General features: G+C 48.7%; 1 protein-coding gene across 4 annotated transcripts in view; it reads left to right on the top strand.

The window, feature by feature from the left end:
• The window catches only part of LOC147025623 (protein kinase C and casein kinase substrate in neurons protein 2-like), a 46,161-nt gene that overhangs the window by 32,524 nt on the left and 731 nt on the right, over positions 1-12,906 (top strand). For 2 of the 4 annotated variants that reach the window (XM_085886788.1, XM_085886789.1), the window contains exons 2-10: positions 2,186-2,269; positions 2,396-2,552; positions 4,797-5,032; positions 5,919-6,074; positions 7,670-7,845; positions 8,291-8,411; positions 10,138-10,262; positions 10,767-10,942; positions 12,150-12,906. The exon at positions 12,150-12,906 is cut by the window's right edge and continues 731 nt beyond it. In XM_085886788.1, coding sequence (XP_085742914.1) covers positions 2,210-2,269; positions 2,396-2,552; positions 4,797-5,032; positions 5,919-6,074; positions 7,670-7,845; positions 8,291-8,411; positions 10,138-10,262; positions 10,767-10,942; positions 12,150-12,259 — 1,317 coding nt within the window. In that variant the 5' untranslated portion in view covers positions 2,186-2,209 and the 3' untranslated portion in view covers positions 12,260-12,906. Of the gene's footprint in view, positions 1-1,923; positions 2,065-2,185; positions 2,270-2,395; positions 2,553-4,796; positions 5,033-5,918; positions 6,075-7,669; positions 7,846-8,290; positions 8,412-10,137; positions 10,263-10,766; positions 10,943-12,149 lie in introns of those variants that run through there. The other 2 variants (XM_085886791.1, XM_085886792.1) reach the window with 2 other exon arrangements.

Below are 12,906 nucleotides of genomic sequence, written 5' to 3'. Positions count from 1 at the left end.
TGATCATGGTAGGGCTTTGGTGGTATTTATAGGCATCTATAGTAGGGTTTTTGTTATTTATAGGCATCTCTGGTAGTTGTATTTAGAGACCCCAATCCCCCTGGACCACATGCCTGCCATGTATATAAGGACACGCGATAGCCATCAGGGTGCTAGTAGGACACACTAACTCTCGTGAATCACAAACAGGGACGTGTTTTTATGCAAAGTTTTGGTGATACCCATTTCCTTTCTGCAAATGTACGTCCCTTGCTCTTCCATCGAGTCCAAGTGGCATTCGTTGATAGATTTTTTTTTTTTTTTTTTTTTTTTTTTTTAACTATCAACAATAGTCTTGGTGTTTGAGGAAGTTGTACAGGTTTTCTCCTTGTAAGGTGGAATGTTGCTCCAGGATTTCTTACGAATGCCTGCTCGCCTTTTCTCTACACATGCAGAAACACCGTCGGCATGCTAATGGAGGGATCGAAGTACGCACCACAAAGTGTACATTGATCATGGTAGGGTTTTTGGTTTGAGGTCCCATTCCCCACTGAGGTATGTGCGTATGACCAAGATGTACGGCAATATGGCATATCTTTGAGATCGATCTTGTCCGTCGATTATCATCGTGGCATATTGGTGTAAGCTCCAATTTGGGATCGCCCTCCGTGTCCAAAGCATGGTTGATGAACATCTGACTGTCAAGGACTATGGACCTCAAGTGACCCACAAACCCTTGAGCCCTGATCAGCATGACAAGGCGGGGGGAGGCCTTCACACTCGGAGTTCCCGTGTGTTACAGGGGATGTTGTCCCATGCAACCTTGTACCGTCTGATGTTTAAATTCGATATTCTCTACATTGCTCCTGTCCATGTGTGTGTGGAACCGCACGTGGCCTGTGGCCCCGTTCCATCGAGATGTGTGCGTATGACCATTGCCACTGTTTATCTCCATGGAGCGGCAGAGTGTGAAACCTTTGTGTGTTATTGGCAGATAGATCGTTGGCGGACGATCGACCTTGATCGAAAGCACACACGAGAGTGCGATATTGCACTCTTGGGACCGAGAGGGTTCGAAACGTTTTGCTTTGTTCTCCAGATGTATGTTTCGTGTATGTGGAGAGAGCCTGGTGTAACGGCCGTCGCTCATCGCTCCGTGAACTCTGTGCCAGATTCTCTGTGCGAAGAGACCTGCGCTTCGGTGAATTCTTTAGCTTTGGGGCTTCAAACGCCTCGTTTGAAAATTGTCTCTGATCATGCCAGCTCATTGAGGAGTCCTGTCGAAAAACTTAATCGTAAGGCTTTTGATAAAGTTCACATTAAATAACTATGCACCTTGGGATACTTTGCCATTCGTACCATCATAAGATGATTTTGGAAAGATGTTCGCAACTGAAGGAATTATTAGTATTTTATTTTTAAGGAAAACGTTGATTTGATTTTTGGATTATCAGTGATTTCCTGGACCTTCCGTGCAATTGTTTTTATACTTTACCCATGAGTGACTGAGTGCAGATCTTGAACTACTCTCATACCACTTCCATAAAGACATCGGCCCTTTGTAGCTCCCCTCTTTTCCTGGACCCCCCCCCCCATCTCCCCTCCCTCGTTTTGGCCGCCCCGCCCCACCTGCGCTCGTTTTGGCTGCCCTGCCCCGCCAGATCTCACCAGCCGCCCCACCTGCTGCCCCTCACTTCAGCCGCCCCACCTGCTGCCCATCGCTTCGGCCGCCCCACCTGCCGGTCCTCACTTCGATCCCACCCACCCCCTCCCCTTCCCCCTCTTTTCTTGGGTCCTTAAAGTTGTATAAGCTATTATTATCAAACAATTGTTGAGAGTGTTGAAGTATTTCAACGCCATGTTTCTGTCCCCTTGTTATCTGCTTGACTGGGTAAGCTGTAACGAAGTGGTGCTTGCTGTCCTGCTCTGTGCAAACGCATGACACCAGAGTGCAGCGTCTCTGCAGGGGCTTGACCTTGGGTCGTACTTAAGTAATACAAGGCATCGAAAAGCTCCGTCAGTCTTGGTGGGATTTGGAACCTTCCTGAAGAGGCCCCAAGTTTCTAATGAGTCCATCCTTCACTTGTACGTAGTGGAAGTTGTAACGTGAGGTGTCCCATGATAGTGTATCTTTCAGTCGGAGTATTTTGTTTAGTTTGTTCTATATGACATGGCCAATAATAAAGGAATGTTATTTGACATGCAGGTGCAACGAGCAACATTGGCAGTGATGTCTGGCATGTATGACGACGCTGTGGGCTTGGAGGCAACGAGTGACAGCTTCTGGGAGGTGAGGGGTCACCTTTTTAATTTTTGTTTTTATTTTTATTTCAATTTTGATGCGGTCGTTGAGCATGAATGCCTATAATCGTTAACGTGCCCTTCGGTCTGAAATTAAACCGTTTCGAAACACAAGGTGGGGAACTACAAGCGGACAGTGCGGAGGATCGACGATGGATTCCGGCTTTGCAATGACATGATGGCCTGTGTCCACGAGCGCTCCAAGATCGAGAAGGCCTATGCACAGCAGCTTACTGAATGGACCAAGAAATGGAAGGTGCTTATTGATAAAGGTAATGACGCCTTATTTGCGTACGTTTTAATTCCGTGCCGTGGCAACTGGTCATCAAAAACCATTTTCTTTTGGTTAGTATTTCCCTCCTGACCCACTGTGCTCGTGGGATCGTCAGTTTTGCCTTGCTCTTCCACAGACGAGGGTTGGTTTCCATTCCATAACGCCATTGGCATCCTCTCGGTGTTGTTTTGATAACTTTGTGCCATCTCTGTCCTTTCTTATTTACTAGCCATGCCTACCAGTCACTACACTGACTGGTTTAATGAAAACACAGGATGATGTACTTCACAAACCTATTTCATCTTTATCTGTGAATCCCAATGAGGATATAAATGGAGTGGAACACGAAAAAAAAATAGATCTTTTATAACATGTAGTTGTTATTGCTGCTGTTGTGGCATCTTTGGTGGTGGTGGTGGTGGTGATTTGTGTGCTCCTTCCATGTCCATAACACTTTATTCTAAAGAACTCCTGCTGTCGTACTATTGGAACTGCTACATGAAACCTCCAGGTCCTGCTTCTTCCATTCCGGAAGATGGGATTGTAAAAGAGGAATTTTTGTGATGAAATGGACAAATGATTATTCCACAAGGATTCAGTTTCCAGCGGTCCCTTTTTATTTTATAATGAAGACTGGAACCATGTCCAATGAAACATGACGGACTGGTACTCACATATGAATAAAAAATATTATACATACATACATCATGCTCTCAACAATTTGAGAGTAGAGTTGTGTGTGGATGGAATCTTCAGACCAGTTTCTTGGTCTGGAATATTAGCACACTGTGGATTAGTAACTTGGAATATTAGCACACTGTGGATTAGTAACTTGGAATATTAGCACACCGTGGATTAGTAACATGGAATATTAGCACACTGTGGATTAGTAACATGGAATATTAGCACACTGTGGATTAGTAACTTGGAATATTAGCACACCGTGGATTAGTAACATGGAATATTAGCACACTGTGGATTAGTAACATGGAATATTAGCACACTGTGGATTAGTAACATGGAATATTAGCACACCGTGGATTAGTAACATGGAATATTAGCACACTGTGGATTAGTAACATGGAATATTAGCACACCGTGGATTAGTAACATGGAATATTAGCACACTGTGGATTAGTAACATGGAATATTAACACACCGTAGGTGAGACTGTGGATTAGTAACATGGAATATTAGCACACCGTAGGTGAGACTGTGGATTAGTAACATGGAATATTAACACACCGTTGGTCGGACTGTGGATTAGTAACATGGAATATTAACTCACCGTAGGTGAGACTGTGGATTAGTAACATGGAATGTTAGCACACCGTTGGTCGGACTGTGGATTTGTAACATGAATGATTGGTACATCATAAACATTCGGTGATGTGTGACTCGCTGTCTGAGAGGGGCCGTGCACTGAACTTCTCACTCCAACGCTAGTCCTGTAATTGACAGCCATGACGTTTGGTGACCCCATGGTTCTAGACCACCTCCCACCCAACCCGTTAAACATTTTCACATGAACGCTAAACTTTACGCCCGTTCATCATTCCTGTGAATTGAAAGACTTGTCTTACATTATCTGTGTGAATGCGGCTTTTGTCCTTTTATTTGCAAACCTGTTGATTTGAACAGTGATCTTCATTTATACTTGTTTGTTGTTGTGAAGAGATTATTTAGCCAAACTCAGTGGTGTAATGGTTAGAAGGTTCAATCTGGATATGGGAGGTCTGTAGTTCAAACCTTCACCGAGTTATTCAAAGACCTAAAATGGTGTGTGCTGCTTCCTTGGTTGCTGTGCATTCAAAAGGGTGGAGCACGAACAAATGACTATAGTTTGGTAATCATATTGTGGGGGTTGGGGGAGGAGGGTTGGGGGTGCAATTTATAGTCGGGTTTAAAATTTTTTTTTATTTTTTCACCCCTGCTGATTGCAGGGAGCGGAAATCAACAAAACAAGATGGCATGGTCAGTAGCACACTCGGGACTGCCAGAGTCCCCCAGGAAGTTGCCACGTTCTCAAGGTCACCAGCTGTGTTCCCTTAAAGGGGAGGGAGCGGTTGTGGGTAGTGGGGGCATATCAATGAACTCTGTCTGGAGTGGTGCAAGAAACAACCAAATGATGAGAAAAGTGGTTATCGGTGGCTGCTTAGCATTCCAAGTTATCCTTCATGGAACGTTCTCAGTTATCCTAATCGATGCAGAATGAACACAACCAAAATCTATCTTCCAACAGGCCCCCAATACGGCACCGTGGAGCGGGCCTGGCACGCCGTGATGACCGAGGCGGACAAGGTGAGCGACCTGCATCACGAGGTGAGAAACATCCTCGTGAACGAAGATCTGGAGAAGATAAAGAACTGGCAGAAGGATTCGTACCACAAGCAAATGATCGGGGGCTTCAAAGAGACCAAGGAAGCGGAAGACGGTTTCCGTAAGGCGCAGAAACCCTGGGCCAAGAAACTGAAGGAGGTAAATGATAGGTTCGCGTACAAGTCTTTGTGCTCGATTTAAATTTCTGAAGCCGATTCTTCTCTCTCTTGCTCTTTTGCTGAAGGACTTTTAGCCCGTGTCGCCGTCACTGTTCTCGACACGTCCGTGTTTACATGAAATTATCCGCTCGAACCTCGGATCTGCCCACTTCCTTGCTTTTAATAGCCCGAACAATCTGCCATTTCCCGGTCACCTGGGCTTTTGTTTGTTCCGCTGACCCACTGATTCTACTGTCGAGGGGAAAATAAACCCACAGACCGCAAATTAAATGGCAGATTAACAAATATGACGCTCCTCTTCCGTGTCTAAAAAATGGGCCTCAGCAAGAACGAAACAATTGTGAGGAAGTCACGTGATGGGCGTGGATAACTCCGCACAAAGCGACGAAGGAAGGTGGCAATCGACGGCGGATGGCTCAGGCCAAAGAGCGCGGCTGGTGGGTTCCCGTGTCTCGTGAATCGTACGGGTGGATGGTCGGACCGATCCAGCGGATCTGGTGTGAAATGCTTTGGGATAGCGAAATGCACCGCAAACGGCCCTCTCGGCATTTCCATTCGAACCGGCACACCCCCAATGACTTGTAATTGTGAAATCATTGTTGTAACCGGTACTTAGTTTTGGAAAAACTGAGCTGGCGTGCTCAAAGTTTGAAGGAAACCAACTCAACTATCGGGTCGTACGCTTATTTTAATACGTGGCTCCCTCTGCTGGACATGACCATTATCGAGACGTTTCACCCTGTCGTGATATGTGCAAAATTAATCGAGAACTTTTAGTGTTCGAGATGGAGTGCTGCGATTTGAGGCGCGTTCCCACATGACTGCCATTGTTGTGCCCTCCACGCTCCCCTCTGCCCCGTCCGTAGGTCGAAGCGGCCAGGAAGAGCTACCACGTCTCCTGCAAAGAGGAACACTTGGCTTCGACGCGCGAGCACGCAAGTAAGGCCGATCAGAACCTGCCGGCAGAGACTCTGAGGAAGCTCCAGGACAAGGTGGACAAGTCTCACCAGGAGGCCCTAAAGGTGAACCTTTCGATCTGATTTCCCAAAAGGGTTTTGTGTTTCTCCCGTTCTTTCAATGGGGTCACATTGTGGGGAGGAGGGGGGGGGGGAAAGAGTCTTGATTGGCACAAAAACGGATTCTCTCACGCCAACAACTCCAATTTGTGTTACCTTGGTTACCATGAGCAATTGTGATATTGGATTTAAAGGGATGAAGTTGTGCATTCTGGTTGAGATGTTCATCGGCGTGTCTCGAGACCGTGTGGTTTTAAGTTTTTTTTTTTATTTTTTTTTTATTTATTTATTTATTTTTAATTTATTTTTTAAATTATTGCACATGCCAAGGTTGTTTGCCTCAAAGATAGCCAACTTAACGTCAACTTTGGCAAAGTGTTCCTGAGTGGTTTGTGCAACCTCGTAACTCCGTATGTGTTCTCGTACTGCGTCGGTTAATTAATTAATTTGGATATTTAGCCCAATTCAATCCTACTGATATGGTTTACATGGGAAGAATAGTGGAAACAGACATGCACGTGGGCCTTAGGAAATTTATTGGCACTTTTAATCAGCACAAAACAAAATGAACACTAAACTCCTGGGAGGAGACTCGTGATCGTTCACGATACAAATTAAGTACCCCCCCACCCCCTTTAAGGGTACACACCAACACGCCGAGCGTTCACACAGAAATTGAAGATGTTCACATCGACTCTCCTCTGACTGCCAACCAACCAACCAAGTTCCACCCCACTCGTAGCGACGACGACGTGCCCTGATCGGGCGGCATCAGTTGGTGCCATGTCCGTCAAGCGGCACAGTCCAATGGCAGTGTTGGAGGCTGGATCTTCTTCCTCTTCCCGTGGTGTGAGGAGAGTTGATGAATGTGTTGCGGTGTGGACAATGAGATTCCTGATGCATTTCTCTCCCACCCGGTTCAACATAGAACATATATGACAAGACATCCTCATCCTCACCCTTTTTAAACATTAAAGGTTATAGCGATGTCTCCCAGCGGTGCACAAACAAACAGAATGACTTGTCCCTCGCCACATGTCCTTAATACAGGAAAGGGTCCTTTAAGCTGTGCCAACCCACGAGGGGTGTGTTGTGTGTGGGGGGTGGTTATAACCTTCTGATAACTGCCTCTCTTCCCCCCCTCTCTCCCCCCACCCAACATAAACCGAATAATATGTCGGGGAAATCGACACAGCATGAGGGCTCAGATGGGAACAATGGACAAGCTTTGAGATAGGAACCCCAAATAGCATGATCCAATTGAATCAAAATAAGCCAGAAAAAGAGGTTATCTTGAGGTCTGTCTTTGTACTATACATGCAATATGTGCTCTCCATCAGTACATAATATGTAGATGATCTGTAATTTAATAAATGGTATTTGTTAGTTTTATTATTATTATTTTTGAAATAGTTCATGTGGCATTTTCCTTCGAGTATGTGTTGAATTGAATGTTAATAACTAATATTGCTCGCTTATTAATGCACGCAATATAAAAGTGGGTGGTTGGCATGAGATGAGCCTATAGCCTAAAGATGGCCGACAGGATCACTTGGACTTGCAGCGGTTCTTACAAACCGTCGATCCCCACCCGAGTGCAGGCGAAGGAGAAGTACGAGAAGAGTCTCGAGGACCTGAACAAGTACAACCCGCAGTACATGGAGAACATGGAGCAGGTGTTTGAGCAATGCCAGCAGTTTGAACAGAGGCGACTCAGCTTCCTGAAGGAAGTGCTCATGGACATCCAGAGGAACTTGGATCTGTCGAGTAACATAAAGTAAGAATCGTGGAGACCTTCGATCTCTCCCATCTCGTTAGCCCTTCTGATACAATGTCGCAACCTCCCGGTTATGTTGAATTTGTTATAATTCCACATTGAGATGTTTGTTGTTCCTATAATTCTGCTTTTGTGAAATATTTAAATCTCAGCCCAGCTGACACCTCACCAGTTGGTGGATTGAGTTGATTTTGACCGATCCGGGTGATATTCACTCGAGTTGCACGAACATTATCACCTTCAAGTCTGTTTTGACTTGCAGATATTGATGTACAAACTTGTTGTTGGTGAAGTTGCTGATGATTAACGAGCCAGATCGCAATGGTAGGATGACCAGCAATCGTGTATTTTGTGTTTTTTTGAGCTGCAGTCGATTGGCTCTTTGTGTGCATTGTTTTTGTCAAACCTGACCTCTTCCCCCTTCCCCTCCACCTCTTGTACTTAGTTACGCCAATGTGTACCGTGAGCTCAGGCAGAGCATCCTGGCTGTCGATGATCAGGAAGACTTGAAATGGTTCCGCAACGTACATGGTGCAGGCATGCCCATGAATTGGCCACAGTTTGAGGTGAGTATGCCCGTGAATTGGCCACAGTCTGCGGTGCGCACGCCCGTGAGCTGGCCACAGTCTGCGGTGCGCACGCCCGTGAGCTGGCCACAGTCTGCGGTGCGCACGCCCGTGAGCTGGCCACAGTCTGCGGTGCGCACGCCCGTGAGCTGGCCACAGTCTGCGGTGCGCACGCCCGTGAGCTGGCCACAGTCTGCGGTGCGCACGCCCGTGAGCTGGCCACAGTCTGCGGTGCGCACGCCCGTGAGCTGGCCACAGTCTGCGGTGCGCACGCCCGTGAGCTGGCCACAGTCTGCGGTGCGCACGCCCGTGAGCTGGCCACAGTCTGCGGTGCGCACGCCCGTGAGCTGGCCACAGTCTGCGGTGCGCACGCCCGTGAGCTGGCCACAGTCTGCGGTGCGCACGCCCGTGAGCTGGCCACAGTCTGCGGTGCGCACGCCCGTGAGCTGGCCACAGTCTGCGGTGCGCACGCCCGTGAGCTGGCCACAGTCTGCGGTGCGCACGCCCGTGAGCTGGCCACAGTCTGCGGTGCGCACGCCCGTGAGCTGGCCACAGTCTGCGGTGCGCACGCCCGTGAGCTGGCCACAGTCTGCGGTGCGCACGCCCGTGAGCTGGCCACAGTCTGCGGTGCGCACGCCCGTGAGCTGGCCACAGTCTGCGGTGCGCACGCCCGTGAGCTGGCCACAGTCTGCGGTGCGCACGCCCGTGAGCTGGCCACAGTCTGCGGTGCGCACGCCCGTGAGCTGGCCACAGTCTGCGGTGCGCACGCCCGTGAGCTGGCCACAGTCTGCGGTGCGCACGCCCGTGAGCTGGCCACAGTCTGCGGTGCGCACGCCCGTGAGCTGGCCACAGTCTGCGGTGCGCACGCCCGTGAGCTGGCCACAGTCTGCGGTGCGCACGCCCGTGAGCTGGCCACAGTCTGCGGTGCGCACGCCCGTGAGCTGGCCACAGTCTGCGGTGCGCACGCCCGTGAGCTGGCCACAGTCTGCGGTGCGCACGCCCGTGAGCTGGCCACAGTCTGCGGTGCGCACGCCCGTGAGCTGGCCACAGTCTGCGGTGCGCACGCCCGTGAGCTGGCCACAGTCTGCGGTGCGCACGCCCGTGAGCTGGCCACAGTCTGCGGTGCGCACGCCCGTGAGCTGGCCACAGTCTGCGGTGCGCACGCCCGTGAGCTGGCCACAGTCTGCGGTGCGCACGCCCGTGAGCTGGCCACAGTCTGCGGTGCGCACGCCCGTGAGCTGGCCACAGTCTGCGGTGCGCACGCCCGTGAGCTGGCCACAGTGTGCGGTGCGCACGCCCGTTGGTGTAAAACAGATAAAGGTGGAGAAGGTTCTGAACTGATCATAGTACGACATGCATGGCACGTGAACCAGCTGCGGTTTGTGGTGTTGATCACATGAATTGCCAATATTGAAGTGAGGGTAGTCTCGATCCTGGAGACCTCACTTCCCCCAACTTGATACGTGTTTCATCCATGACGTAATGATAATGTAAACCAACTCTCATCCTTCATATTATTTGTACATTGTGTTTTTCCATTAAATTGCTCATCCCTCCTCTAATATCATTCCTGTACACCTCTACATGGATTGGGATGTTGTCATTTGTCTCACCAGTGTGTGAACTGAAAGTGTGATTGAACCTGACAGCATTGTGGGGTCCTGCTCCCGGTACTATCTCGCCGGTCTGAACGGTGTATCCCTGACCCCTCTTGCTCTTATTATAGCCGTACTGTCCGGACGCAAATCTGACCATCAGCCGGAAGGAGCGCAGTCGCAAGGGCGAAGGCATCACCTTGACTGGAGTAACCCCAGCTGGAGAGAGCTCTGTGCACCACACACCAATCAAAAGGTCAGGAAGCTGGAGCAGACCAAGGTGGTTCCATTTGAGAGTGCAAGTATCCGATTGTTTTGAAAGATTCGACTCCGATTTGCTCTTCGTGCCCTCCATCGACATCTCCCTGATCTCGGGTGTTCTTGGGTCACTCGGCCGGCTGTGACACAAGCACGAAATATGGGCCTTGTTTTATTTTCACATCTGGGCCCACGGCCACCATCCGTCAGGGTTTACCTTGATTAGGTGCCGTTTGGATTATTTTAAAAGGCCATTGAGGATCTTGAGACCACCTGATTATTGCAGATCAAATTGCTTTTTATAATTTGTGACGTAAAGGTGTTCTGGGCACGTTTGCTTGCAGTGGTTAGCCATTTGAGTCCAAGTTAGTTGCGGCTAAAGCTTTTTAACTATGTGCCAGCAAAAGTTCTCACCGTTTGCGTTGATTTAAGATGAGGGTCATCACATTGTGGTGTACATCATTGTGATGTTCATGGGCGTTGTCTGCATCTTTTTTTCTAGCGGCAGTGGAAGCGATCAGCCTGACTGGTCTGACGACGATGTGAGAGACGAGGTGTTGCCTGGGACGGCATCCAATGGGGAGCAAAACCCATTTGATGAGGATGCCTCTGGGGTCAGAGTTCGTGCCCTCTACGACTACCAGGGTCAGGAGCAGGACGAGTTGAGTTTTGCAGCAGGTAGGTGTGGTGTTCATTCAAAAAGATACTCGTTTCCACTCTTAACGTGCCCTGTTGCCCTCGCGTACGAGTCCGATTGTAGAATGTTGTTTGTCGTCGTTACCATGATGAATAAGCACAACCTGCTCTGATGACTTTTCCAAAATTCCTTGGTAGTTGACGAATTGGTTCTTCACAAAGTTCCTCACACTTGGGTTGGAGAGCTGGGCACAATGAAGTCACATAAAGCTAGGTCAAAAAGTCTTTCACCTGAACTTCTCATTCACTTCCATCATTTGTTGAGGTTAAATGTCACTGTTTGTAGCCTGAACACAAATGATGTGAATGGGGAAAACTAACAATGGAACGGGAAGAATGACTTTTGCATTCAACATATGTGTTCATGGAAGAGCGAAATGATTGGATAGAACGGGTCATCGATGGACAGTGGGGGCACAGTTTGCAATAAGAAGGGGGAATGAACCGAGGAGAAGAGCAGGAAGCGCAGTAACCTGCAAGTAAATGTGTTGCATTTCAGGTTCTGTAGGGTTGATGGGGATCATATGAGACATGGAGCACCTTGTGATCAAAACCCTGGAATGATGAGTGGGATTGAACAGTTTCCAGAAGACGGTTCCATAAATGGGAGAAATGATGACTGAAAGAGACGAGGTGTGCGATTTAAGCCTGGGTTTTGGGAGTTTAACCAGGGTGGCATGGTTTTAGAGTGGCTGAGGGAGCGAGACCGCAGGAGAGGAGGTAAACCGAGACGTTCCGGCCTGTCTACAATTTGAGAACCAGTGACGAGAACAAGCCAATTCAATTTTTGTGTGTGACAAGGACGAAAGGCCGGATCTGCGTCCAGACCAATCGGTGGGGTACAAAACTTAAACCGCTCAGCCTGGCGGAGGTACATGCTCTACCGCGTGCCGTTCTAGTTTCATTCTGATGCATGTAAAGGTTCTCGGTGTCGTTTTATACCAACGCAAGTATTGTGTCCTTGTCCCAAGGAAATGTACTGAGGCACCACGATGAAGCACATGCTGTATCACATTGTGGGGGAAATATGCTCGTGCTTGTGTCCAGTATCGTGTCCCAATACTTTTAGCGAGTTTTGTTTTTGAAGCTGGTAGTTGGGTGGAGATCACCGTGTTAAGTGCATAAACTGTCGCCAATTGGAAGGTACAACCTGTCATCATGACGAGGCGTGACGCCACTGTTTTGACAGGTGAAGAGCTCGTGAGGCTCGAGTCGGAGGATGAGCAAGGCTGGTGCAAAGGTCGTCTCGGCAACGGCGAGGTTGGCTTGTTTCCAGCCAATTACGTGGAGGAGATTTGAGTTGACCCCTTTCTTTCCACTACCCTCAGTATTCACGCTATGTCAGTATATTCGCCGACAATTCCTAATCTCGGGTGAGAAAAGCTTGAGGAACGGTGGTTTGCGGGTCATGCTCGAGGTGACCGCGTCGATGGGTGGGGAGAGCCATGGTCGACTCAGCTCGTCGGTCGACGACCGCGCTTGCTCGCTCGCTGCGTCGAGGGCTCTTGCCGATCACCGGCCTCTGCCTGACGCGTCGATCGAACCGTAACATTGTCATTTTAATTTCCTTCGTATCCTGAGAGCCTACAAATGGTCTCCTCTTCCAACTCTACACATTGATCTTGACAGAATTAAAAATAAATAAATAAGGGAGTTATTGCGAGAAAGTCCCAAGTGTTATAACAACCATCGATGTATTTGTGTGAAATCTTCTGCAAGCTTTGGCAAAGGAAGGAACCTTCATTGATTGGCCGATCGTATCCAGAAATGGCTAACTTCCACCTCCTGATCACGTGTCCTGTTCTCAGATTGTCATGCCGGTGAGTCGATTCGGACAAATCGCCTGAATCATTGGGCTGTAGCAATATCTTACCGTGTACCTCGCTCCTCGTGGGTGGTGGTATAATGCTGTTGTTCATCATCCAAGATTATTTAGATTTTTTTTT

The sequence above is a fragment of the Eptatretus burgeri genome, chromosome 6 (assembly GCF_056783735.1).
Source record: "Eptatretus burgeri isolate ZD-2024b chromosome 6, Ebu_testis_v1, whole genome shotgun sequence".
Taxonomy (NCBI): domain Eukaryota; kingdom Metazoa; phylum Chordata; class Myxini; order Myxiniformes; family Myxinidae; genus Eptatretus; species Eptatretus burgeri.
This window is presented reverse-complemented; position numbering and strand designations above follow the sequence as displayed.